Here is a 25,636-nt window from a genome sequence, read left to right as displayed (position 1 = left end):
GGCCCGCAGCTACGCTCGGTGCCCCGGGGGAGCGGCAGGATGGAAGATACGGAATGATGAAACCAAAAAGCCCCCGACCCTGCCCGGATGTCCTCCCGGCACCTCTGCTCCAGAGTGGTAGCGGCACCGGGCTTCCGCCTCCGGGTCGCGGCGGTGGCGGAAGGCGGTGCCGGCGCCGCAGGGCTGGGGGACACCATGGCCTTGCGGTGGTGGTGGCGGTGCGGCGCCTCCTCCCGCCGGGCGCCGCCGCTCGGCTCCCTGCCCCGCCTCCGGCCCCCGGGACCCGGCTCTCGCACTCCGCCGACTCCGGTCGCCAGCGCGGCGGTGAGTGCGGGGCGGCGGCGGGCGATTGGAGGTCACCGGGAATGAATGGGGAGGCGGGGGGTAGGGGGCCGGGCGGGACGCAGGGCTTGGGTCGCCTCGGGGCTGCCGCTGCTTCGGCCTTTCTCAGCCCACGTCTTCCCTCCCGTCCGGGAGACGCGAAGGCCCGAAGGCGGTTCCGGTGCGCGGGAGCCGGAGGCGGGTGGGCAGCTCCCTGCCCGGGGCGGGGGAGGCCTTGCAGGGGGCAGGAGCGCTCTGGGTACAAGGTTAAATAGTGCTTGAGGGTTCTCAGGGCAGGCTTGGTTAGTGTTGTGGGGAAGAACCGCTCGGAGTATTTGCTAGGTGGGAGCGGGGAAAGTGTTTCTGGTCAGAGGGCGATTTAAATGTTATGAGCTGTAATGGGGGGCAGTTCTCTCGCTGCACTCGGTTACACAAGGTTTGTCACAAGGCCAAGCTGCTGTTCTGGCATGCAGTAAAGTCTTGTGGCAGTGATGTGTCCAGCATCATACATGACTCAGAGTGCTGAGCAGCACTGCAAGGGAGTGTCTGTCAAACTGTCTGTCTGTGCCCTCACTGAGGAAGAATAGAAGAAATAAGCAATTTTTAACAAAACGGTATGAGGAGGTGAACTTACAAAGGTCTCAGCTATAGGGCTGGGCACTAAAGTCAGTGAGTTGCAGTGAGCTGCAAATCTGTAGTAAGGTAGGGTTCCTATCCTTTCCTTGTCTCCTTGCCTGGCCTTTTTTCTTCCTGTACACAGGTAAAATGGAAGGGTGCCCTGGAGCCATTGCAGTGCTCTTGTTTCTCTCCCTGTGTACAAGGAAAGACTTCAGGCTACTTACAAAGAGACACTGAGGCATCAGGAGCAAGTCAGGGAAATTCTTCCTCTTCTCCAGTTCTAGGTCTCCTTGAGTGTTTCTTTGCAGGCTTTAGGAGAGGCAGTTTGGTGAATGTGTGGATTGCAATGATTTTGGGCTGGGTCAGCCTGGCAGTGTGCACTCCAGAGCAGGGCTGTTCTTGGCAGTGATGCCAGGAGCAGAGCAGAAGGTGCATTTCCTTTCTCAGCCTGCTGGAATTGTGTACCTTGGACTGTGCCTTCCCCCATACTCCTGGGCTCCGTGTGCAGGGAGAGATCGTTGAAGAGATGGCTAGATTTGGAGGTTAAGGTCTTGACATTTAGCAGGGAAGATGTGCAGGTGTAAATTACCATAAGAAGCAAGCTGAATTAAAGTTGCTTCAGAGGAAAGCAAGGACATGTTCTTCTTCTCTTAAGGTAGTAGCTTACAGAAACAGCTGTTGTGGTTTTCTCTGTGCCTTGACTGGTGCAATCCAGATTTATCTGCAAGATGGAATGTTTGAAAATTGCACTTTCAAGGAGTGCAAAACCAAGGTTTCATTAAAGCAGTTCTGGGGAGTGAACTGATAATGCCTTCTGAGCTGGTTCTGTGAGGGTAGAAAGTCCAACACTCCTGAGGGGAGAGTCAGTTCAAGTGAGAAGGTGAGGTACATATTGTCAGTTATGTGTCATGTGATACAGAAGGAGATGATGCGACTTCCTTTGCTTCTGAGTTGTTAAAATGGAGAAATAGAGCATTGCTGATGAACAGATACTTGTGGTTTTTATAATCGAATGTTTTCTGACAGTTTAAAGTTCTATTAAATTAACCCTGATTTTTCTTTGTGCAGATCTGTCCCTTTACCCAAAGAAGTTCAACTTTACTGTTTCCAAAAATATGTAATATATTTTGGCGGTAAGTTGGAGAGTCATATGGTGGTAGAATGGGCAGATACATAGTTACAGGGTGAACTGGGTAGTTACACCTGTGAGCTGTAAACTTTGAAAATAAGGTTTTCCGCTCTCGTCTATAATTGGATAATTCTGTATAGACTGCTGCTGTGGTGCTGAGTCTGAATGTAAGCCCTCCATCCTGGAGAGCAATTGGCAAAAGTAAGAATGCCCCACTAAAACCCAAATAGTTCACTTTTAAAATGGAAACCTAATTAAGAGGCATGAAGTTGAGCTGTAGGGAACATGAAGTCAGGCCTCTGCCAAATGCACCTTAATGCACCCAGGTGGAGCTTCTGCCTTGTACTGATGAACTTCCATAGCATCATCACACTGCCTCGCAGAATTGATTTAATTTATAATGTAGCTGGGTATGCAAAGGAGGTTTATCAAATCCAAGTCAGATATATTTTTCCAGGAGTATACAGGAGAGGGAAGAAAGTAGCAGAACAGTATTACTGGAAGATGAAAGCTTCATCTCTAAATGTATGCTATAGTATCAATAGTGCAAAAGAATCCATCGAGAGCAATGTGGTTTGATGTGTCTCCAAAGACTTCTGTAATCTGTTAATGGTGACAGCATGTTACTGTTTCCCAAATGCTACACTTTGCTAGCTCCTGAAAGTCTACAGTTATCAATATGTAGCTGTGCTGTCCTTGCACCTTATTAGCTGTCTGTAAAGTGTGCTTTGATGACTTATGTTTATATTGTAGCCATTTGGTTAAATTTTGTGTGAGAGGAAAAAAGAACCAGGAAGGGGAGGAAATGTTTTGAAATGTTTCTATTTGGAGAATTGGGGAAAGTTTGCTTTTAACAGTGATTCTCTCTTGAAAATCACTGTTACCAGGTTTCACCATACAAGTACATCCCACTTGTGCAGCTGCAGTAAGACAATTACTGATGAAAAATACCAAGACCCTTTTCAACTTGGTAGAAAAGACTTGAAGAATCTCTATGAAGATATAAAAAAGGTTAGAGATTTTGGTGATTATTCTGTGATGCTGTGAATTATGCTTTGCAGGTTAGTTATTGAAAGAATATATGTTTCTGAACAGCAGCCTGAAACTTAGACTGAAGACAAAGAGAGCATATATACATATCTTATAGAAGGAGAAGGAACTTTTTTTTCTCTCCTGACTTACACTGCTGGAATTCATAATTTATGTTTCAGATTACTCGTAGTATTGGGTAGAATGAATGCAGGCAATAACTTTGTACATTAATACTGTTCTGCTTCCACTAAACAGATCTGCTCTGTGACTTTTATGCTGATATGTTCTTCTCCTTTTTATAGGAATTACTTGTGTCTGCTGCAGAACTTAAGGAAATGTGTGACTATTACTTTGACGGGAAAGGAAAGGCCTTTCGACCAATGATTGTGGTGCTAATGGCAAGGGCTTGCAACATTCACCATAATAATTCCAGGTGAGTTAATAATATTTAGATGTATGGACATATGTTGTACTTGAAATTTATAATTCTTGCATTTCCAAAAAATACGTCTAGTAATTCCATGAAAATAAAATGCTCCCCAGTAAATCCTGCATCTGATTTCCATCATTAAGCTGCTGTATTTTTGTAGTTAGCAATCCAAAAGGAACTACTGTGTTTATTACATGCTTTCATATGTAAAATAGTGTAGTTGTAACTGGTGATGGATAAATAATGTTGTGAAATTCTGATACTTTCAGGTCTTTTAGTCAATTTTAGCTTCTTACATAAATGCTTTGTTAGGACCTGTAATACTCATTGAAACTATGTGAAATTAATTAGAAGCATTTTTCATTTTTAACCCCTTCTGTAGCTATTAGACTCTTGTCATGGGTAAGAACTTAGCTGCAAGAAGAGACTCTCATAGTTTGTTTTTTTTTTAATTAGGCAGAAAAGCCACTAAGCAGGTGGTGTGATTATACTCCAAGCAGTAAGACATTCAAATAAGTCAGAGATTTATTTTTTTTACTCTCACTAGGAGAAAGTTCCAACACTTTAATATATGATTCTAAGTTTAGAGCTGGTATAATTCTCATGTTTTTTCAAGTTACATTTCTTTTGGAAGTGGTTTTAACAAAGCAGAACATCATGCTCTCTATCACTCCCTACTCTGGCTGATTGCAAAGACACCACTGCATGTTCCTACCAGTGAATATGATTCCTTAGGAGAAAGAAAACCTAGTTGGCAGCATCCTGTCTTGTGTGTGCCAGTTCCTCTTGTTTTAGGAAAACATTGTCCAGGATTAATGAGCTTCGATCCAGGCTATTTCTGTTCTGTGTTCAGTACTCCTCCTTGTCATTGTCTTAAAGGTAGCAAAGGGAAAACTAATGGTTGTGAAACTCTTCAAGGATGTCCTTTGTCATAGCACTGATTGGCTTAATATTTTCATCAGCAATCTTGACATGAAAAACAGGAGCATGATGAGGGCACTTTTTGATGACTGGAAATCCATAGTGGAATGAAAGGGAGCACAATAAAACAAAAATTTATGCTTGAGCTTGGAATCTCACGAGTGTCCTGTTAGGGCATAACTGCAGTGTGATTCACACCCACCTCCCCTGTGAAATACCTTAGCGTAATTCTAGCATGCATCAATGATAATATGGCATTGCTATATCATTGCTACAGGAGTGCTGCTACCCTTGTATCTCACCATCAGCATGTCTGAACTTCATGTTAAAAAAAAACAAACCAAAACATTCCAGCTTGCTCCTGGGATGGACTGCAAAGATAATCAGGAAGAATGAAGTACTTGGGATCTACAGTGATATCAGGAACAGGGGTAAAAGAGCTACTTAAGACAAAAGATGATTGTTGCTAACAGGATGGAAATTTAGGCAGAGACTTTTAACAACTGGGGCAATGAGTTTTTGAAGCATCTTTTAAGCCAAAATAATGGGGAAAATAGTTTTATCTTATTCTAGTGTGTAGCATGAGAAATTGATCAATGAAATTATGTAGTGTCCATGCAAAACCAAGAAGGCTAGAACTGATGTCATATAGTGTAGGAGGTGAATCAAAGATGAGGTAGTTGTAGAAAGAATTTGTGTTTATATGCTCAAAGCATATTTGCTGTCTTTTGACATATGTGTGAGCTCATGGACATACTCTTGTCCGTGCATTAAGCTGTCCTGAAACCACCAGGAGCAGTTTCAAGATCTTCCTTATGCCAGTGAGAAAGTGTGGTCTCAGAAGTCAGGTGCCACCTATGCCTGAAGCAAATGTTTTCTTCACAGTAGCCAACCCTCAGCGCTAAGTGCTCTCATTTATAGATGCCTGTGTTACTTGGCAGATTTTGTCCGTCTGTTGCAGTTTTTTGTCAGCACCTCCAAACTGTGTTTCATGTTGAAAAGCATCCTCATTAATCTGAATGTTCCTTGTATTAGGACAGTCTGTCACTACCTCTGTCATGTTGTTTTTAGAATGAAATTCTGAACACGGAGAACAGAAATGTTTCAGCAAATGAAAAGAATTAAATCCCAGAGTATTTACCTTCCTTTTATTTGTTTCATGCCACTTGTAATTAAATTGCAATTCAGCATAGTTAAAATTCACATATGTTTACACAAGCCTTCAGTGGGCTGCTTTTTGGTTCATGCATGACCAGTGTCTTTTGAGGGCCATGCCAAAAGACTATACTTTCATAATGTGGATACTCACTTAGTGTGAATTGATTAAATTTTATGGGCATTTCCTCCTCCTTTGCTTTTAAGCTTACTGAAGCAGGCTGTGTTACATCTGCTTTCTATACACATATTCTTCCAGTCCACACTGATACTAGTTCCATTATTGTTGCTTTTTAAGCAGCATTTTGCTTCCAGGTGACAAACTGTTCTTCCAAGTTTTTGCTGTTTATGAGGCAAGCTATGTATGTAGAGAAGGAAACATTGTCTATTTGTAACTCTCCTACTCTGCTATAGACCTCAGGGGGGAAAAAAAAAACTTGCTTTTCATTCTGATGCTTTTGATGTGTTTTTTCATTTGTTTGGGGTTTTTTAAGATATTTTTTCTCTTCCAGATTGTCATTTCCCATAAAACGTTTTGTCATTATTTATGTTGATTAGGTTTTTTCCCAGACAAGTTGTTTGGTTGATTTTTTAATTGAAACTCGGGTTTTGACACATGTAATCAAAGATACTGGTCACAGCATCTGGAAACTTGTGGGTTAACCCAATATCCTCTGCTGTTTATCCCTAGCATTTTTTTATGCTGTCCCTAGGGCTTGTGTTACTGATGCTGAGTTTCTGCTTCATCTTTCTGCCATTCTCAAATGTCATAAAACTTGCTGGACACAGCATAGTTTTGCTTACTCTTTCATCTGTTGTTTTTTTTTTTAAATTTCTTCTTTTGTGCAATACTAGTAGAAAAGGTAATGTTTGGTTGTTAGAATAACAGGACACAACTATGTGAGGTTATAGGGCCAAATCTTACAAGTCCCCAGATGCCCCTTTGTCTTCAAAGAGCTGTGCCAGGATAGCTGAAACTTCTCAAGTGAATAGAAGGCAACACCCAGGCAGCTCTGCTTACAGATTAGGTGATATAGTAATTTATGTAAGATTTGAGGAAGGCTAGGTATTTAAGATGCCCTCAGCAGATTAACTGTCTTTATAGAGACTCTGTATTTTAGTCATAATATGAATTAGACTTGTATAAAGAATCTGAGCTATTTCTGGAAAGATGAACATTTGAAGCATTCATATTGTTCTGGACCAAAATGTTGCTTTTTCTCCTTGAAGATCCAAGCGTCAGAAGTCCAACCATGAGTCCTTAGATCCTGTGGGACTTGGATCCCTTGGCTTTTTGCTTAATGATAGCAACTTAGCTTTGTGCAAGAGTGAGAATTGTTGTGAGGAGTTTAAGCTGAGGTCACACAAACCCATAATTTCACACATCTTTAGGCATTTCTTCACGTACCTGTGTGCAGAATTTCACAGAATTATCACTTAGCTTGTTTCTGGTAAGGGTGAGTTCTCCAGAGGTGTTTGCAAATAGGAGTTTTTATTTCTATTTCTGCAACCAAAATGTGAGAGACAAAGGAACAAGAGAAAGACAAAGAAGTACTGAGACATCCTAATAAAGAAAATCCTGAGCACAAAAGCTTTAGGGGGGAAAAAGGGAAATAAATCCATCAGAATAGTGTGAAAAATATAATGACCTGGCTAAAATCAATAGAGTAATATTTCCTGAAGATATGAGAAGATGCCAGCAACCTTAGTCCTCTTTTCTTTCACTCTTCCAAACCATGGTTGTCAGGTGCCTGTACTGTATGTTGGTTTTCAGCTGTAAATCGCTCCTGTGTCAGTTTTCTATGCTTCCCTGAGTTTGCAGTGCCCTTCTGTGTCACAGGTTCAGCCACAGGGACTTAACAGCACAAATGTACTTTGAGGAGTGTGGTCATAACACCAAAATTTTGCAAGTTATTCTGCATGTTTCCTGGTTTTATATTGGCAGTCTTTATTTCTGGGCTGTGTTTGCTTTCAAAAGCTTCAAAGCTTTTTGCTGCAGATTGTAAATACTGTTTTGAGGTGGGGTTTTTTTGTTTGGTTGGTTTGTTTTTTTAAGAGAGGTATTTGGAGGGACAGGTGTATTTGGTGGTTGGTTTTTGTTTGTTTTGGTTTTTTTAACTTATAAGGTCAGCCTTGGACTTGTTCAGTGTACATGAAGCAAGTTCTGTAATGGAAAAGACTTCAGAGTACTGTGGGTCTATAAAATTCTAACACAGAATCAAGCAGGGGATCCTACTGAAAAACAGAATATGACCAAGGACTTAAAAAATAATGTATTTCATGTGTAAAAAGATAATCTTCCAGTTGTATAAAAATTTTATGTAGGTACATACATCTTGCGGTGCCTTTACTTTAAGAATGACTTAAAAATGGCATCTTTCCACTAACTAGACATGTGGGGACCCAGTTATATATTGACATGAGTTACTGCTACTTTTTGCTTTTGTTTTGCAGGTGAAATAGAATGAAAAATGGCAGGGAACGAGGAGGATCCTGTTTCTTGTGCGTTTTCCCTAAATAGGCATGCTCTGTTTCAGAATTACTCTCAGAATTACACAAGATGTTTGTAGGAAACTATTGCAACATTTTTTGCCAGCAATGGGAAGAACCTTGCTTGAGATCTTGCAGAAATAGTAGTTAAAAAAACACCTCTTCAGGTTAAATTACTGTGTTTGATATAACATTTGGGGAGCCAGACACACGAACCATGTGCACTCCTATGCCATTTTTAGTCATTTTTAGAGATAAAATGCACTAAAATGCAGAACTTTTCAAAACCTGCTTTTGAAATGTCTGTCCTTGTGCTGTGTTCCTACTCCTGAAGGATTTTGGTGTGTCAGTGAGTGTTACCATTTACTGCTACTTCCCAGCAGGAAGTCCAGTCTGCTGATATAATTAATGAAAAAGGGAATCCCCAAAAGGAGACCAGTGCATGAAAGAGCCTGGAGACCTTTACAGGTTTTTGAAGGTAAGTTCTCTGACTTAGTAGCAATAGTTTATTTTGGAAAACTACTCACACTGAACTAGCATTTGGCTAAATTACTAGACCACAGAAAAACTTCCTTCAAACAACCATGAAGGTTTCCAGCTCTTATTTTCTGTTGTTTAAAAGCCATGTTTTCACAGCCTATGAGCCACACATCCTGCTATTGTCAGGATGTAGAACTCCCACTGACAGCAATGCAGAGTTCTGCAGGGGTAGGTGTCAGAACACAATGTTATGTCAGCAGACTGCAAGATGTTCTTTCATTTTGTGATTAATCACTAGATTTTAATAGACAATGCAAGAAGACCTTAAATTCTCTTCAACTGAGCAGAAATTATATTCTTCTGTTCTTCTCAGTTCTTTTCTGATGGAAAGTAATGTGATTTGCTTTCTTATGTGAGAAGTAATTTTTGTATATGAGAAGTAATTTTTTCTTTTTTTTAATTTTTGTTACTGTTTTGGGATGGTTTTCTTTTGTGGGACTTGGGTTTTTTTTTTCATGTCCATGTGGGCTTTTTACAGCCATATGGCAAGAGATTTGGAGGATTTCTTTTTCTGGGATCCTGCATGTTACCCATGATGAAAACGGGGAGAAAAAGATAGGTAACAGAACAAGACAATGGCAGGTGGATACTAGGGTATAGATGGTCCTTTATGTGAGATTGACTTCTTTATGGTTTTTTGCCAACCTTGTTCTCTGGGTAATTGCTTCTGTGTTCTTCTATTACCTTCTTTTCAGCTAGTTTAAAAGACAAATAAAGTAGGTGTGACCTACTGAGATTTGAACCTTCATTGTTAGATCTTCCCAAGTCTGAATTTCAGTAAGTGTTTGGTAGGTAGTGTTAACAGTCCTAAAGTGATTGCAGTGTGCTTCCAGTAAATTCCTCAGACTTCTAGAGACCTTCTGAGGTGTTAAAGTAATAGGCTAACATAAAGGATATGATCAACGAGTTGTGTCTTTCAGATGCAGAATGCAGGTTTCTTTGTCTGCTCATCTCTCCAGCTTACTGGTTAGCAGAGTTAGTCAGCACTGGAGAGTTAGAGATGCTGCATCTTACAGATAGAGCAACACAGAGATCATGAAAATATAAAACTAACTTATAAAGCTACCTGGCATTCTTTTTCTATGCCATCTTCCAGATTTCCATCTCCTTGGACCAAGGATTCTTGATGCCATTCTATTTGCAGCCTGGCTTGAGAAGGATTAGAGTCAATAACTCGGGAATTTTTCAGTACTGTGAATGCAGCAAGGCAGAAATGGGTCTGTTAAGGATGGAAACGTCCCATTGCACTGACTGTACTAATGTGATCTCACTTTCTCTTGTCTTCCTAATTCCAGGTTTGAAAGATGGTATTCAGACCATGGCAAAACTGCAACAGCTGTTTTCAGGGAAACATTTTTGTTTGGTTTTGGAAGAAATTTATTTTAGTGTAATTATTTCACAGTTCTTGTTCTTTATTTTAGGGAGGTGCAAGCAAGCCAACGCTCTGTGGCCATAATTGCTGAGATGATCCACACAGCTAGCCTGGTTCATGATGATGTAATTGATGATGCAAATTCCCGCAGAGGAAAAATGACAGTCAATCGAATCTGGGGAGAGAGGAAGGTGAGTTTGCTATTGGGTGCTAGATTTGCCTTTGAGTTTCAGCAGAGCACAAACACCTAGGGCTTTTGTCACATTACTATCCCTAGGCACATTCTTGGGATATGCCAGAAAAAATATGATGGGGTGTGTACAGATTGTGGCCAAGAAAATGTGTGTTCCTTTTCTGAGCCCTTGGAAGCATTACATAATGTATGATTGTAGTGTGATTCTTACTGATTTTACATTCCCATTTACATGCCCTTCTCTGCAGTGCTGTTGGAATACTTTGAACTTGTACCTCATCCAGAGTACTATATATTATTCTTATTCGGTACTAAAGGCAAAAAGGTTTCCAGTTTGCATGAATTTTTTTTATTTTTTTGAGAGGTGTTCCTTTATAGAGCATTAAAAGGAAGGTTTAATCAGACAATTCAAGGAAAGAAGGTCATTGCTGACACATCAGTACTTAGGGCAATTCAGAGCTAACATGGCATAACAGTCACAACAGAATGGTAAAATACACAAGTAACATTTAAAAAACTTTACAGGTAAACTGCATACAAGGATAGTGCTTACATAGAAAAATGGTTCAAAATTTTATGTTTGGTAATTTTCTTTATCCTCTCTGTTACAACAAGATTCATGTGCTGTAGGTAGGAAAATCATCTGTTGTGAGTACATCTGCTAAATAATGGAAATTGTCAGGAAATTGTACAGGAAAAGACTTGTTAAATATTTGTTTTTAATTCTTAGGCTGTTCTAGCTGGTGACTTCATCCTCTCAGCTGCTTCTGTAGCTTTAGCACGAATTGGAAACACCACTATAATCTCTGTTCTAACTCAGGTGATTGAAGATCTGGTGCGTGGTAAGGTCTTTTTCCGTTTTTATCTTCACATTTGCTTGCCTAAGCAGTAAACCCACAAATAAAAACTGCCATCTGTGCAACTTTTTAGGTGAATTCCTCCAGTTGGGTTCCAAGGAAAATGAGAACGAGAGATTTGCTCACTACCTCGAGAAGACCTTTAAGAAGACTGCAAGTCTTATAGCAAACAGTTGTAAAGCAGTATGTACGTCTGTCTCTTCTAAAGTTAACATACCACACTATAAGTTCACAGCTAATCTCCTGGTTACTACTGGTTTCCATGGAGAGTCTCCAAAGCAAACCCTTGAACAGATAACAGATAACCAGATAACAGGTTTTGAGTCTGTGTGCTTTACCACAGTTCAGATCTGTAGCCTCCAGTATTGGTTTTCACTTTTTCTTTTGATTTCTATTAATTCAAACATTTGTTATCCTCACTTGAATCAAAATAAGGTCCACAGTGGAAGCCTTGATGAAATTTTGCAACTGTTTTTAATCTCAGTTGATAATTCTTGAATCTGTAATTTTATTCTAAGCCTTCTTTGACATCTGGCTCCACTCATTGGTGCAGAATGGGACCTTAAATGATAACAGTGGGTGGAAATCTCTAACTGTGTATACTCTACATTTCATTGTAAAAGAACAGCAGCATGCACTTGATTTATTTGGTTTTTTTTAATGATTAGTTGCTATATCCAACCCTATCTGTCACTCAGTTCTGTTAGTTCATTACAGAAAGATCTGTTTCAATATGATACTTTTATTCAAAAAACATGTTTAGATTTAGTGCAGAAAATGGAAACACTGGGCAATAACTTCACCCAAAGAGGGAGTTCTGGTTTTTTAATTTTGTTTTATTAAAGGCATTGTAGCTGGTGTATGCTAAAGCATGAGGGAGTTCTAATAGAATTAGACTAAAAATCTGTGCTAGTGTTAGTCATCCTCCTTTGTTCTCAGAAAAAGGGTACATTTGTGCAATAGACAGCAGTTGATAAATGCTTACATCAAAAGGATGATTTAGAATGAGAGACACAGATTTTTGCAGAGGGAAAACATCTTTCCTTCTGCTTAGAGGTAAATTACATCTTCTGGATTGCCCATGTTGATGGCAAAATGACCCTGAGAAGAATTTCACTTTTCAAGTCTTCATTAATATTAGTGGGCAAGAGAACTAGTAAGGAGCATCACATTACTCTGCTGCCTCAACAAGAACATACAACATTTTATACTCACTCTGACAGTCTTTCTATAAGAACTTTCATAGTTAGAAAAAAGAAATCACCATCCCACTGTGGATTCTGCTTGCAAATGTGCAACTGAGATTTTCTTCCTTTTCATAATTTGCAGGAGTTGTAGATTTAAGTAGTTGTCTCAAGGCTGTGGCTGTGATGCTGGTGGAAGGGGTGGGTGCTTAGCTGTTTTTCTTAGTGGTTGCTCTGAGTTGTTCTATTGCTGAATTGCTGCCATTTTATGTGCAGTAAAATTTGTGTTATAAAGGAAACAGGAAAGAGAGGTCTGTCTTTATACAAAAATATACTTACTGCATGCAGCAGCAATGGCATACATGTCTCCCTCAGTAACTTTCTTGCATGGATTAGAATTTTATTGAAAAGGGATTTGTTCTTTTTGAAATTTGGGCTGGGTGTTTTTTGCAGGAGGGCTTGGTTTTGGGTTTGTTTTTTTTTCATTGTTGCTTAGATGGTTTTAGCTACTAATGAAAAGGTTGGAATCAGAAGGGAGTTTCTGTAGTAAAGATCATAAACAGGATCATTTGTTCTAGTTTGAAAGGATAATTAGTTGGGGAATCAAGTGTATTCATAACTTGGTTTGGGGGATAAAGCTAAGGAGAGAGATTGTTGGTTTTCAGAACATTAGCTACAACCAGGCTAGCTTGTAATGAGAAGCAATTCAGGAAAATAAATAAGATAAAAGTATTAACTGGAAAGAAGATGTCAAAGGAGTTCAGGTGACATCTTAGAATTCTGCAGTGTCATACCTTAGAAATGGAAGAGTATTCCCCTTAAAAATGTTTAAACAATGTAATAGTCTCTCAACACTGGTCAAGTCACTGTAATAGATACCTTCTGCATCACCAAAGCATTACTGCATATGAATCAAAAGTCCTTTAAGTTAGCAAAATAGCTTTTTTATGGACAGAACAGTATGTTCAAGATGTTGGAACCATCCCAGTCTCCAGTTTGTTTCTACAATAGTTCTGCATGAGGGAATATTACCCAAGTTGCAGTTAAAGTAATACATTGCAGGAGGAAATGCTGGCAGATGGCCCAGAGGGTCACTGAAGCCTTAGTTACTGAAAGGCATTTTTCAGAGAAACATGAGAGGTGACTTTGGTTCAAGAATTCAGAAACAATAAAGCTGAAGTGGAATTTCTATTTGTCATCATGCAAGCTGGAGATGGCAAAATAAGCTGAGCAGGTTCTCTTTCTGTCTGTTTTTATCCTGCTGTAATGTCAATTGCTAACCCTCATAAAGCTGTTTACATTTTGCCCAGCATACTTTCTGAAGGGGAATTAAGTCATGCTTGTTTTGAGATAAGGCTGAAGTTGCTCTGGACAAATCTTGATTACTCCATTAGGAGAAAGCATGCAGTCTTTTGTAAGGCCAGGCTGTGTATGGAAGGTCTGCCTTGGGGACAGAAGAAAAGGGATAGACTGCAGCTCTGGTTCTATCTGTGAACTCCTGCTGGAACAGATTGTAGTTTGGTGTGTGCACAGAGCTCCATCAGAAATACTTACCAGTGTGTGGAACTGTTGTCAAAAAATAAGACCTTTGACCCCCAGCAGCAAATATGCTCTCCCCAGATACGCTCAACCAGTCCTGCAGACTGCAGTGAAGTCCACTGACAGGTGTAGGGCAATAGCATCAGTACCACCAGGAATTGTGGCCAGCCAGTAAACTTCCTCATTTATTGTTTAAAATACAGTAACTCTTTTGGGGATACTTCTTCTTTATGATGTTTGTTAGAGAAAATTCATCATCAGTATATCACAGGTTTTCAGGCAGATAATCCTCACTTATGTAAAAATATAATTTTTTCCTAAGCAAGTACTTGGTTTACATATTAACATATTGAGATGTCAGGTGCGTGGAAGTGCAGGCTCAGAACAAGCTGGTTGTCTGCTGTATGTACCCAGTCTTCTGCTGGGTAGACATTTTCCTCTCCTGGGTAGGAAGAGTCCCTGTCCAAGAGGAGTTACCAAAAAGATGTCAAGAGCCTGGAGAAGTCAGTGGCATGCCTTGGAGCCATGAAGGATGAGCACACACTGAGGTGCATGGCTGCCAGCACAGCCAGCACATCAAGGGGAGTGAGTTGTTTGCTTCTGTGCAGCACAGGTGAGACTTCAAGGCTGGGCTCCCTGGCACCAGACAGGCATTCCCATTGTGGAGTCATTCCAGTGAAGGGTCACTATGGTGAGCTGGCTTTCCTCTGGAGCAGAGGAGGCTAAGGAAGAATCCTCCTGCTGTCTCCAGGGTGTAGAAAGGATGGAGAGCTAAGCAATGAAAGGAGAAGTTATACCATGGTAAAATTCAGTTAGCTATTAGGAAAAAATTGTCCATGATGGTGGTCACTGGAACAGGTTGCCCAGACAGAATATGGGATATTTATACTTGTTGCTCAGGACTCAACTGGACACAGCTCTGAGCTGTGCTTCGAGCAGATGACAAGATGAAGTAACTTTCAGAGTTCCCTTCTCTGTGACTCCACTGGGAAGAGGAACACTGCTCCTGTCTGGAAAAACAGCCGTGGATGAGCCATGAATGAGAAGGCAGGATCCTGACTGCTTCAAGAGATGGGCACAGAGAAGAGCTGGAAAAGATTTTAGAGGCTTTTCCTTTTCATGGTGTCCACAAACATAGGGGTGTGAGAGAACACATCTCTTGTGCTGTTTATTCAAGCATATCCCTGCCCAGCAGCAGGTTTTCCTCTTAGACTGACAGGGCACTGGTATAGATGAACAAGAGCTTTCAAGTCCAGCTGCCATATTCTGACATTATCAATAACAGAGCATCTACCTAAGGATGATGACAGAATATATTTTATGGATTTGAAATTCAGTAAAGCAAGATTGGTTTATAGTCTCTCATGTAGCATAAAATACTAGAAACAAAAAAAATTTAAAAGTGTGGTTTAAATAATGACAAGCAGATTGAACTCTTTTACTGAACTCAAAGAAACCTAAAGAATTTGTTCCACTTGGTATTAGAAAGGGTTTTTCACAAGGATTTAGTGGAGGACAGGTCTAAATTATTGCAAGATTAAATTTGTAATCAACCACTTATATCAGGAGAGTTATAGGATGGTTTCAAAGGGTGAGCTTTATAATTTAAACATAATTATTGTATTGACATTGTAATCTTAAGTTGTGTCTGTAAATGCATGCTATTATCCCAGTATGGCTTCATTCAAACTTCATTACTCTGAGTGACTGGCTGGGACAAGGCTGGCTGCCTGCATCCCAGTGAGTGTCCAGGTGGTGGCAATAATCCACAAGCACAATTTGAGAAACTGGCTCCTGAGAGAAGTCTGGGATGCACCACCCAGTCATGCTGCAGGTTTGTTATGTGGTCCTAGGCAGAGAGTTGCTTACTTGAGGTGTGAAAGGCCCATCAAGCTCCTGGGGTTTTTTTGTTGTTTTTGGGGTTTTTTCTTCAGAAATGTTCCTAAACAGAGCAATGAAGTTTTCTTGCAAAGATGCAAGAATTAATTTTGAGTTTATTAATTTTGTTGGGTTTACATTCTGTAGCTCATTTTTTTTAAATGGACAAATACTGCAGTGGTTCTTTATATAGGTCATGTCTGTGTCCCCAGAAAACTGCCCCACCCAGCTGAATAGCTCTGCTTTGACCTTTCCAGTTAAATGAGAATGCTCCTCTCTTTACATGGCACTTCCTTTCTCCATCAACCCATTTGTGTTCACTCTGTCCCTTTGCCATTAACCAGGATTTTGTCACTGTTTTACTGAATTCCGTATTTAATTCTTCACATGAAATGTGGTTGTAGGTAAAGATTTCATTGAAACAGGGTAGATGCAGTCCCCCAGCCTTGCTGATATTATTTGATTTACATTAGAGAAGAAACCAAAAGTTTGCTAGGCATGGTACAGTAGCAGATGTCAGCTCTCCTGTGCAAATATTGCTGTTGAAGAGACAAGCATCAAAAGGAGGATAAAAAAGCAAAATATTCTAGTTTGATAGACCTTAGCAATGTCTGTTTAAATATCTCATTTGCAGTCCACTGTATTTTAATAGTCCTCAGGATTTTCTATGATGTAGCATTATTTTCCTGCTTTTTCCTGTACTGTCCTCCTTTTCTAACTAAAATTGGGAAATGTGAGATATTGTTAATGCCTCAGGCATCCAAATTCCCCTGGGTTTTAAGTATTATCCATGTGTGCAGGGTTTGACTGGGAAGTGTTCTGATGCTCTGTTAAAAAATGCACTGGTGAACAAGACAGAGTATAATATTGAGTTGCATCACATTTCTTAGGACATGGTGTTTTTTTATTATTTCCATCTTCATGTTACCTTCAAAGCTACTATTGGACTCAACTTTTAGTTCAGGTTTGGTTTGGGGCTTTTTTTTTTTTAATGAGCCTACCTTACATAGTCTTAAAGAAGAATTTACATATATATATATATATATATATATATATACACACACACACGCACATATATGCATATATATGTGTGTTTTTATGTTGTGTGGTTTTCCTAGCATGCATTTTTAGTCTTAGGTTAAGTAAAATGTATCCTCACTCCTTCCATTAGTCACAGCAGATTTGGAAAGTCTGTAGCAACCAGGATGGATTTTTGTCCCTGTTCCCCATTGCTTTATTGAAGGCTGAGATAAATCTGAGTATTTAAATATAATCAACCTCATTTTGCAGAGTGTGTAATCACTACGTAATTGCAGAAGTGCCTTTACTTTGAAGCAAGGTATTAATTCTCAAATCTTAGTTTGTGTCCAGTATTTTAGCTTTGTGGAGTTTAGCAAAATTTATGTCCCTCAAGTAGTTGATTCCTTTATCTGTACTCAGCTAAAAAGGTTATTTGATTATTTCAGTTTGGTGATACTTTTGTCTAGCCTGGTGTTTCTCCTTTTTTTTTTTTTTTTTTTTTTTTTTTGTCACTAATTATCCCTTGATAATTTTGTCTGCAAGCTAATCAGCTGATCTACCTGAGCAATTCAGTTATATCTAACATTACCCTTAAAAATAATCTTCCTTATCTCAGCTGTCCCTCTGATACTGGGTGCACTGGGTGCATCCAGTTTTGGGGGTCTTTTATGAGGTGTGTAATGTCCATTTGTCTGATCTCCCAATTATCTCCTGGCTGATGTAGAGATGTAGGTTGAATTCCCCAGTCACTGCACTACATATGACTACTAGCCTGCATGTGCACTGCATCCACAGTTCTTCTCTCTTGCATTACAATTTCTGATAAATATTTAATAAAGCTACTATTTTTCCAGACTGGAATATATTTTTAATGCTGCACTGCTGTTCAGCTTTGTTTTCTAATAAGCTTGGCTATTTGTGTTCATCCATGGACTGAGCTAAGCAAGAATGTGCTACTGAGTCAGCTTTCTTTCCTTTCCTAGATCTCTACTGTCTCTGCTTGCTATGTCACACCTACAGTTGGAGACTAAAAGGGGATGCTGACTAAAGCTTTATATTTACCTAGGTTGTTGTTTTGTTTTGTGCTTTTTTTTTCAGGTTTCAATTCTAGGCTGCCCCGATCCCAAAGTTCATGAAATTGCATACCAGTATGGAAAAAATGTTGGCATAGCTTTTCAGGTAGTGCTTTTGTTGAACTAAAGGGAATGAAAAATTTAAACTTTTCCTGCTGCCTTAGAAATCAAAGTGGACTGTCTTAATCCTTCTGTAAATCTTTTCTTAATTAACAATTAGTCTGCACCTAGTTCTTGTTTTAAGAAAAAAAAAAAAGTTTTTAAGTAATCTGTGTGTTTATCTCTTTACAGCTAATAGATGATGTGCTGGATTTTACATCGTGTGCTGACCATCTGGGGAAACCAGCAGCAGCAGATCTCAAGCTTGGACTGGCCACAGGCCCTGTCTTGTTTGCTTGTCGACAGGTGAGTCAACAGGAATCCAGTTCCCCAGATTCCTCACATCAAAAAGTGTGCACAGCTCCTCACTGCACACACACAGGTCCAGCTCAAATACATCAAGTGCACAGTGTGAGTGATGAGCATGGCCTGGGTACCTGTGAAAAACCAACATGTTCCAGATCAGCTGGATTTGGTGTGCTCGTGCATCTTCTCTCAGACTGAGTAACACCTTCCTACTTAAGCCCTCTTATTACCATTTGTATCAAAAGCAGCACTAGGCTTAACCTTTGCAAAGTAGCTTCTTGCTTATGTTCTTTCCTGAGACATCTTGTTCTCCCCAGACTATGTAGGTGGGCTTTTTGCCAAGTTCTGGGCTTTGTGTCTATCTTGGGGCCAAGAATTTTAATTACTGTAGCCTTTAGATGGGCACCTCTATTTGGTGGATTTGATTTCCATCTTATTCCTCGAGTCTTTATCATTTACAAACATGGGAAGCTTTCCCATGTAACAGTAGTTTGGATAAGAGAAAAAGGAGTATCATAAATAAAATAAGCTTAAAATAGATCAGGATTTTTAGTAGTTTGAAAAATGCATGACGGAAAACTGAAGTGCAGGCCACCAGAAGAAATATTAATACTGGTGCTGACCCATAACAGGAGAAGAAACCTTGCTCCTGGTTCACCTCCAGGAAACATTTGGGACACAGAAGGATAGAAGGCAGTCCTTCCTAACAAACTTCACAGCATGATAAAAAACTGGCACAGCCAGTTGCAGTAGAGCTCTGGTCTGTGATCTGTAATTGAAATTGCTCAGAGCTTGACATGGGAAAATTTTTAAATAATTTAAAAAATAACAGCTTCATGACATTTACTTCCCCCTCATTCTTAAAGAGCCCCAGGTGGGGGAGGTGGAACATACACATTACAAAGACATACCTATCAGAAAAAGACAGGAAAGCAAAGAGGGTCAGCCACTTAAGAAAGCAGAAGAATGCATTCCTCCCTGTACTCATCTGGGGGAGACCCATTCTTGAATCACTGTTTCAGAAGTTGTTGATAAGCACCAGGATCCTGTTAGTCAGCAGCAACTGGAATTGTCAAAAGTACTCGGGTACAGAAAGCAGATGCTATTGTGAAATGGTTTGCTTATTTATTTGTGTGCTGAAGCTACTTTTAGAGAGAAACAAGGACATGTTGCGAATACTCTTGATTTTGGCAGAGAATGGGTGATGCTGATTGTCTGGTGGGTGTTGAATGTTCCAATTTTTAAAATTAAAACTCTTATTTACTTGTTTGGGTTGGCTATCTCTGACTTTCAGCTTGATCTATCATTTAATCAGCTTTATAAGGTAAATGAGACGTCCATAATACAGAAACACAAGAAAAGGAAATCTGTCAGTTCTATTTTAAAATCTTGGGTTTTGTAGGTCACTTTTAAACGCTTTTCCTCGTTTATATCTTTGATAGAAGGGAAGTGCATGTTTTTGCATTGAAAGATAACATGACCATCTTGCAAAGTTTTCTGCGTTAACCAATAGGCTGAAAATGTCCTGCTTCTTTCAAGAAACTGTAAGAACAGCACTACAGACTTAAGTGATATACAGACAAAGTCTAAGTGATAAAAAATTTGGAGCTTCAACAGGTACTTAACTATGTTAAGATGTTTCATCTACTTGTATTTGAAGAGAAAAACTCTTGAGCCAGGACTTTTAAGATAGTCCAAAATTGTTAGATATGGGCTCTCTTTTTACATGAAATTGGTATTACTGCTGTTCTGCATACCCTTGAATAGATCTGGTAATCCTCACTTTGTCTTCTGGACAAACATGCTTTAATTCTAAATGTTGTCTAGATGTTCAGTGACATCTTTTTCTTCTTGTCCTCTTCCCTCCCCCTGAGATGTATCTTTGTGCATTAGAATATTAAGGAGAGACCTTTATATAAAAATGTTTAGCCAGTATTATTGTTTAGCCAGCCCATTTAGTCAGTACCTAAAGTTAGTTCAGTCTGTAAATAAAAACCAAGAAAACCCAAACATTTTTTAAAGAAATGCATTAGTATAGGCTAAGTCTAAAGACACCCTTAAACTAGTACAGTGGAAGAGTGAGGGTTTTTTATTACAAGCTGTTTTATTATAATGCTTTTAATATAAGCGTTCCTGTCAGACACTAATGAGCTGCCTGTTACATCTGCTGAACTGCTAATAAGAGCTTTGTATTACAGGTTTGGGGATTTTTATACTCTTTAGTGCTTAAATATAAGACGTGAAAGCATATGCATCCTAAATAATTGTAAATATGAATAGCAGAAAAATGGATTATATGAACATTGCAATTAAACTGTCATTACATGGGAAAAAAACTAGAATCTAGAGAAGGCCAAGTATGAGTCACCAATAAACTTTTAGATTTATCTTCCAAGAGTACTTATGAGTAACAGGGAAGTGTCACAACAATGAGGAATGATACGTGTTTGTTCCCTAACAAGCTTGTAGGTACACAGTTTCAGGACCAAAGTTGTGCAAGGAAAGCATATTATTTTTCACAAGTGTATGGCAACAAAATACTCTTTGTTTGACAATAACCCTTTCAGACTAGATGAACAAATGCCTCTTTCCTTTGAAAACAGTTCTTATGCAGAATAGCTACCTTGAGTTGTGATATTTATTGTTTTTTTGTTAAACACCAGGCTTTTCTGTTTCTGGACTGTCTGAAGAAAGTGCTTGCCTGTTTGATAAGTGATGAAGAGAGTTTCTCAGAAAAACTACTTTAGTTACCTGCTTGATTTGTAGGGAATTGAGAGTGCAATACTAATTACAAATTCTACACAATTAATTTAATACAAAATACATTACAGTGGTCTTTTTTCACTTATGAAAATCTGTTGCAAGCTTTCTCCAGGCAAAGCCTATGTATATAAAATACCAGAGCAATAGAGGGCATAAGCACATCTAACACTCATGAGAGGTTTTACATGCTGAACTGTGTAATATAAGAAGCCTCTGGGGTTCTCTGTTTTACCTATGGGGGATGAGGTGAGTCTTCTCAATGGGCCAACACTGACTATTATGTTTGATACAAGAAGACATGAACCAGATTCCACACCTGGAATATAAATGTGGATACACCTGGAAGTAGCCAGATCAGAAATTACTACACTGGATCATCTGCTCAAGGTGATGGTGCAAACTTTTGCCACCACCAGAGCCAGCCAGTTCAAGTTTTAAATGCATGGGTTTGTCTGTGCTACAGGCATACAGATCACAGGTACTGACACAGGCAGTTGCTGTAGTGACAGCAGTGGCAGGGGAAGAAGTCTGTACCTTGATTTCTTTTTGACCTTGGCAGGGCAGGCAGCTACACAGAAAACAACTCATAAGCAGTACAAAACCTTCTCCCTTTGTGTTTAGTTTCCAGAAATGAATGCTATGATAATGAGACGATTCAGTAAGCCAGGAGATGTCGAACGTGCTCGGAAATACGTGTTGCAGGTAGGACTGATACCAAATGTTCCATTCCTGAAGTGCCATCCCTACTGAAGTAACTCTGAAATTCCTTGCCTCTGAAGTGAAACAACATTTTCAAATACCTGTTAAGTAACACACTATATACAGTGCCAAGTTAGTATTCAGCTGCCAGATGGCACTGTGTTTTATAAGAAATGCCAGGTACTGAATAGCTTTTTTTTTTTTTTTTCCCCCAATAGCATAAAAATAGCATAATAAAAGCAAAAAGCTCATGCATGAATTCAGTTCCTTCAGCTGAAGAGGAGCTGTATCCAATAAGCAACATCTAATTACCAGTCAGCCTTAAAACTGCAGAGCACACTCCGTATCAGTCTCAATTGACTCTGGTTCTGAAAAGACTGAATAACTGTCTGTGCAAAATTAATGCCTATTTCTTTCAGCATAGCTGTTTGCTTTTTTGGTACTTTTCTATTTACTTTCACCATTACTTTTTGGTCCTATTGAAGAGTAAGTTATTACCATTGCTGGGTTTTTAAGTATATTTAAGTTTAGTGCTGAGAAGCACTAAAAAGCCTTAGAGAAGAGACGCAAGATTCAATGACTCCAGAATTAGCAGCCTTCCTTTCCCCTTCAGAATGTAACTGTTTAGGGTACTTACTGACCTTAAAACTTCCCCTTGTAACTGGAAAAGGTAAAATGTAGGAGAGAGGCTGATGAGGGTTCCATTCCCTTTAATGTCTAACATCTTCTTACCTCAGAGTGATGGTGTGCAGCAAACAACCTACCTCGCCCAGCGCTACTGCCACGCAGCTACCCGAGAGATCAGCAAACTGCGGCCGTCCCCGGAAAGGGAAGCCCTCATCCAGCTGACGGAAATGGTTCTCACCAGAGACAAGTGAGAGAAACCCTTCCACTCACTCTGGCAGCTACTTACCAGACTGTGCCTAAATTTACTTCAAAAGTTATTTGCTTCCAACACAGGCTACCAAAAATTATTTTTTTAAAAAACTTTTCTTTTTTGGGGGGGGGGAGGAGGGAGTTCTACTTTTTTTTTAAAAAAAGGGAAGTTTAAATTTAGTGTTTTATTGTGGGAAGCCCTGCAATTCAGAGCAAATCAAATTGTGCTGTACAGTTGTTTTAGTGGCGGCTGTTAAGTGTGTGTGTGTGGGGAAGATGTTTACATGTTGATGCACAAAGGCCTCAATGAAAATAAACATAAATCAGTGTAAGAGAACTCAAGTTGCTTTTCAAATGCTTTTCTGGCTGTTAAACTATGGAAGTACCTGGACTTACATATACAGGAACTGGTTTATTATAAAAGACTATATGCAGACTTTAACTGGTTACGTACAAAAATAAGATTTCCAATTAGTAATGAAACTTAGGTGTGGTAGTGGTTGCTTCTTGCTTGCAGTTAACAAGATGCAGAATTTGAGACTGGTACAGCTCAGTATTTTTAACTCACACCAAGAATGAATGATTCAGCAGCCCATCAAAGCTTCAACTCCATCGCTTTCCATTACTCACACATTTAAAAAGCATATTCAGAACCCTCCTAGAAGTCTGCTTTGAAGTTCCAGACACATTCCTCTTACAGTAATTACCCAGTACTGCCACACTTTCAGGATATTTAAGCCACAGGATCTGTAGAACAGGGAAGTACATAATGTCTCTATCTCTGCCTGCAATCCCTGAACACAATGGCTGAGTAAGTTCCTGTCATGTTTGTTCCCCCTTTGTCATATCTTGAGGACAGGCTGCCATCTCTGTTCAGTTGGGCACATCACCAAGACAGATAAAAATCCCACTGAAAAATTGTCAGTTACAGATGGTGTTCAACTTACAGCATTTAGATAACTAAATTCAATCAATAAGCCTTACTAAAATTAATTTTGGAAGAAAAGAACTTCTAAGAGTATGTATAAATGTGGAATTCAGGTTTCATATCTAATTTATTTGCCCTCTGTCAGTGATAAAGTCACATTACAAACATTTGCTTTTTTTGTACATTGCCTGGGATAACACAGCTGTGATTTTGCTACGTTAGCATTCCAAACTTCTTTGCCAAGCCAGCCAACAAAGTAATGGACAAGACCTTTGGTTCACTTATATATTTATGAATGGAAAAAGTCATAATGTAAATTTACTCATTAAAAAAACTCGGGTACAAATTACACATACATAAGACCACCCATTTTTTGATTCACATGGACACCTTAGACCCAAACAACTCATTGTAATAGACTTTAGTGAGAATACTCCAGGTAAATATTACAACAATTGGAAGCATCTTGGATTTTTAAAAAAGTATATTTCAATACATAAGTTTGTATGCATGCTTTAAACAATATAGTTCAAGAATGAGCAAAGAGTCTAAACAAAAAGTAATATGACCAGCACTAACATTAAACTTATCATCCAGATTTTAATATGTTAGTCTAACATAGTGTTAGTTACCATGCTGTACTGAAAAATGTAATGGCACAATCTGAATCATGGTTCATTAAATATTATACCCTACTTCCCCAGAATATTTAGGCTGGTCATAAAATTAACAATGCATAAGTAAATAAGTATAACCAGTTATAGACAGTTGCTTGTTTTACAAATTGCCATCAGGTAAGACATAATGTCTCCAGAGACTTAGATGACATTCAATCATACCATTAAAACAGTATGGCCTGAAGAAATGGGCACATTGTTTTGAAAGTATATTAAGACAACTCTGTTAGCTTTTAGTTTCCCCTTGTAAATAATCATGGTATGACTGAATACAAGACCCAACTTCGAAAAGCAAAGGATTTTAATCGGCATAGTGCATGATGGATTCAACATAATTCCCAGGAAACAAGCCAGTTACTCGATTGCAAACTCCTTCATACCAGCCATCATCGTTCTTCTTTATCACATAAATGATTGCACCCTCCATAAATGACAGCTCATCGTCTTTGTCCTTTGTATAGTCATATATAGCAACAACTGTGGATTGAACAGGGACAAGTTTAGCATTTTATTAATAGCATCAGTATTAGCATTTCTTGAAGTGCACTTATTTTTTGAAAGACTTGCTTGCTACCCTGGGATGTTCTATAATGAATTCACATGCTTTCCTTGTTGAACAGTAAGTCCAGAAAATTAGTTTTCACTTTCCTTGCAACGTGAGATACCAGTAAGAAGTGGGTGGTGATTGCACTGAATGCTCAGTTAAACTATTGCCAGAGAGGGTACACTTGACTGTGACAGAGTAAAGCAGAGCACATGGATACCTAAAAGCTGAAATGTATGAAATAACTGGCTTAATGAGTACGGCAGTCATTTCTGGTCTGATTACCTCAAAAAAATCCCTGTGAAGGGATCTCTTGAAAAAAAGAGAAAGCCATAAAAAATCATTCTGTAAAAACAAACCAGCAGAAAAACAATTCTACACTACGGTCCCTGCACCTATACAGGGCATGTACTTCAGTGTATTATCTTGTAATCATAGTTGCTTAAAGCCACTGCACAGATACGGATGGTCTCAGATCATGAGAAAACAGCAACATTGCTGTTGACAAAATGGTCGTTTGTCAGAACACAGCCAACAACTCTACAGGCAGGAAATCAGCCTCTCAATTATTCATGGGAAAAGGCATTTACTATATGAGTTCATACCTAAGTACAGTTTAAAGTCTGCTGATTTAGAGTCACTAATAACTCTCCAAGGAAATCTCACTACATTTTATAGTTGTAAGTCTAATGATCTGCCCTAGCTATCTAGTTTGATGGGATAAATAGAGCTTGGTCTTTCTGGCCTTTCTGCAACACTATTTCTACATGATTGCCCAGCAATCCTCAGGTCCAGCAAAGATGAAAGCTATCTGCTTTTCATAACAAAGAAATTTTTTTATCCATTTTAGAATGCCTGAAGGTATTTTATAATCCTTCCAAAGAAGGATTATATTTTATAACATTAAGCATAGCCACAGACAAACCAAGGAAAGAATAGTTCAGGTTCTGACTTCGCAGGGACACTGGTTGTTTTCATTAGACCCAAGCTTA

General features: G+C 39.2%; 2 protein-coding genes across 18 annotated transcripts in view; one reads left to right on the top strand and one right to left on the bottom strand.

Moving 5' to 3' along the window:
* Positions 1–87: 87 nt before the first annotated feature.
* On the top strand, positions 88–22,832 carry PDSS1 (decaprenyl diphosphate synthase subunit 1). Of its 3 annotated transcripts, XM_071734988.1 has the most exons (11): positions 88–324; positions 2,008–2,072; positions 2,956–3,079; positions 3,403–3,533; positions 10,058–10,199; positions 10,932–11,043; positions 11,132–11,241; positions 17,778–17,858; positions 18,044–18,157; positions 21,542–21,622; positions 22,357–22,832. In XM_071734988.1, exons 1-11 carry the CDS (start codon positions 88–90, stop codon positions 22,495–22,497), a joined length of 1,338 nt encoding a protein of 445 aa, XP_071591089.1. In that variant the 3' UTR covers positions 22,498–22,832. The 3 variants fall into 3 exon arrangements, with proteins under 3 accessions (XP_071591089.1, XP_071591090.1, XP_071591091.1); XM_071734989.1 differs by lacking the exon at positions 2,956–3,079 and having other exon boundaries at positions 310–324; XM_071734990.1 differs by lacking the exons at positions 88–324; positions 2,008–2,072; positions 2,956–3,079; positions 3,403–3,533 and adding an exon at positions 8,482–8,574.
* A 690-nt stretch (positions 22,833–23,522) lies between these two features.
* The window catches only part of ABI1 (abl interactor 1), a 75,426-nt gene continuing 73,312 nt past the window's right edge, over positions 23,523–25,636 (bottom strand). For all 15 annotated transcript variants that reach the window (XM_071734976.1, XM_071734986.1, XM_071734987.1 and 12 more), the window contains one exon: positions 23,523–24,577. In XM_071734976.1, coding sequence (XP_071591077.1) covers positions 24,402–24,577 — 176 coding nt within the window. In that variant the 3' untranslated portion in view covers positions 23,523–24,401. The remainder of the gene's footprint in view (positions 24,578–25,636) is intronic.

Source organism: Heliangelus exortis, chromosome 2 (assembly GCF_036169615.1).
Source record: "Heliangelus exortis chromosome 2, bHelExo1.hap1, whole genome shotgun sequence".
Taxonomy (NCBI): domain Eukaryota; kingdom Metazoa; phylum Chordata; class Aves; order Apodiformes; family Trochilidae; genus Heliangelus; species Heliangelus exortis.
This window is presented reverse-complemented; position numbering and strand designations above follow the sequence as displayed.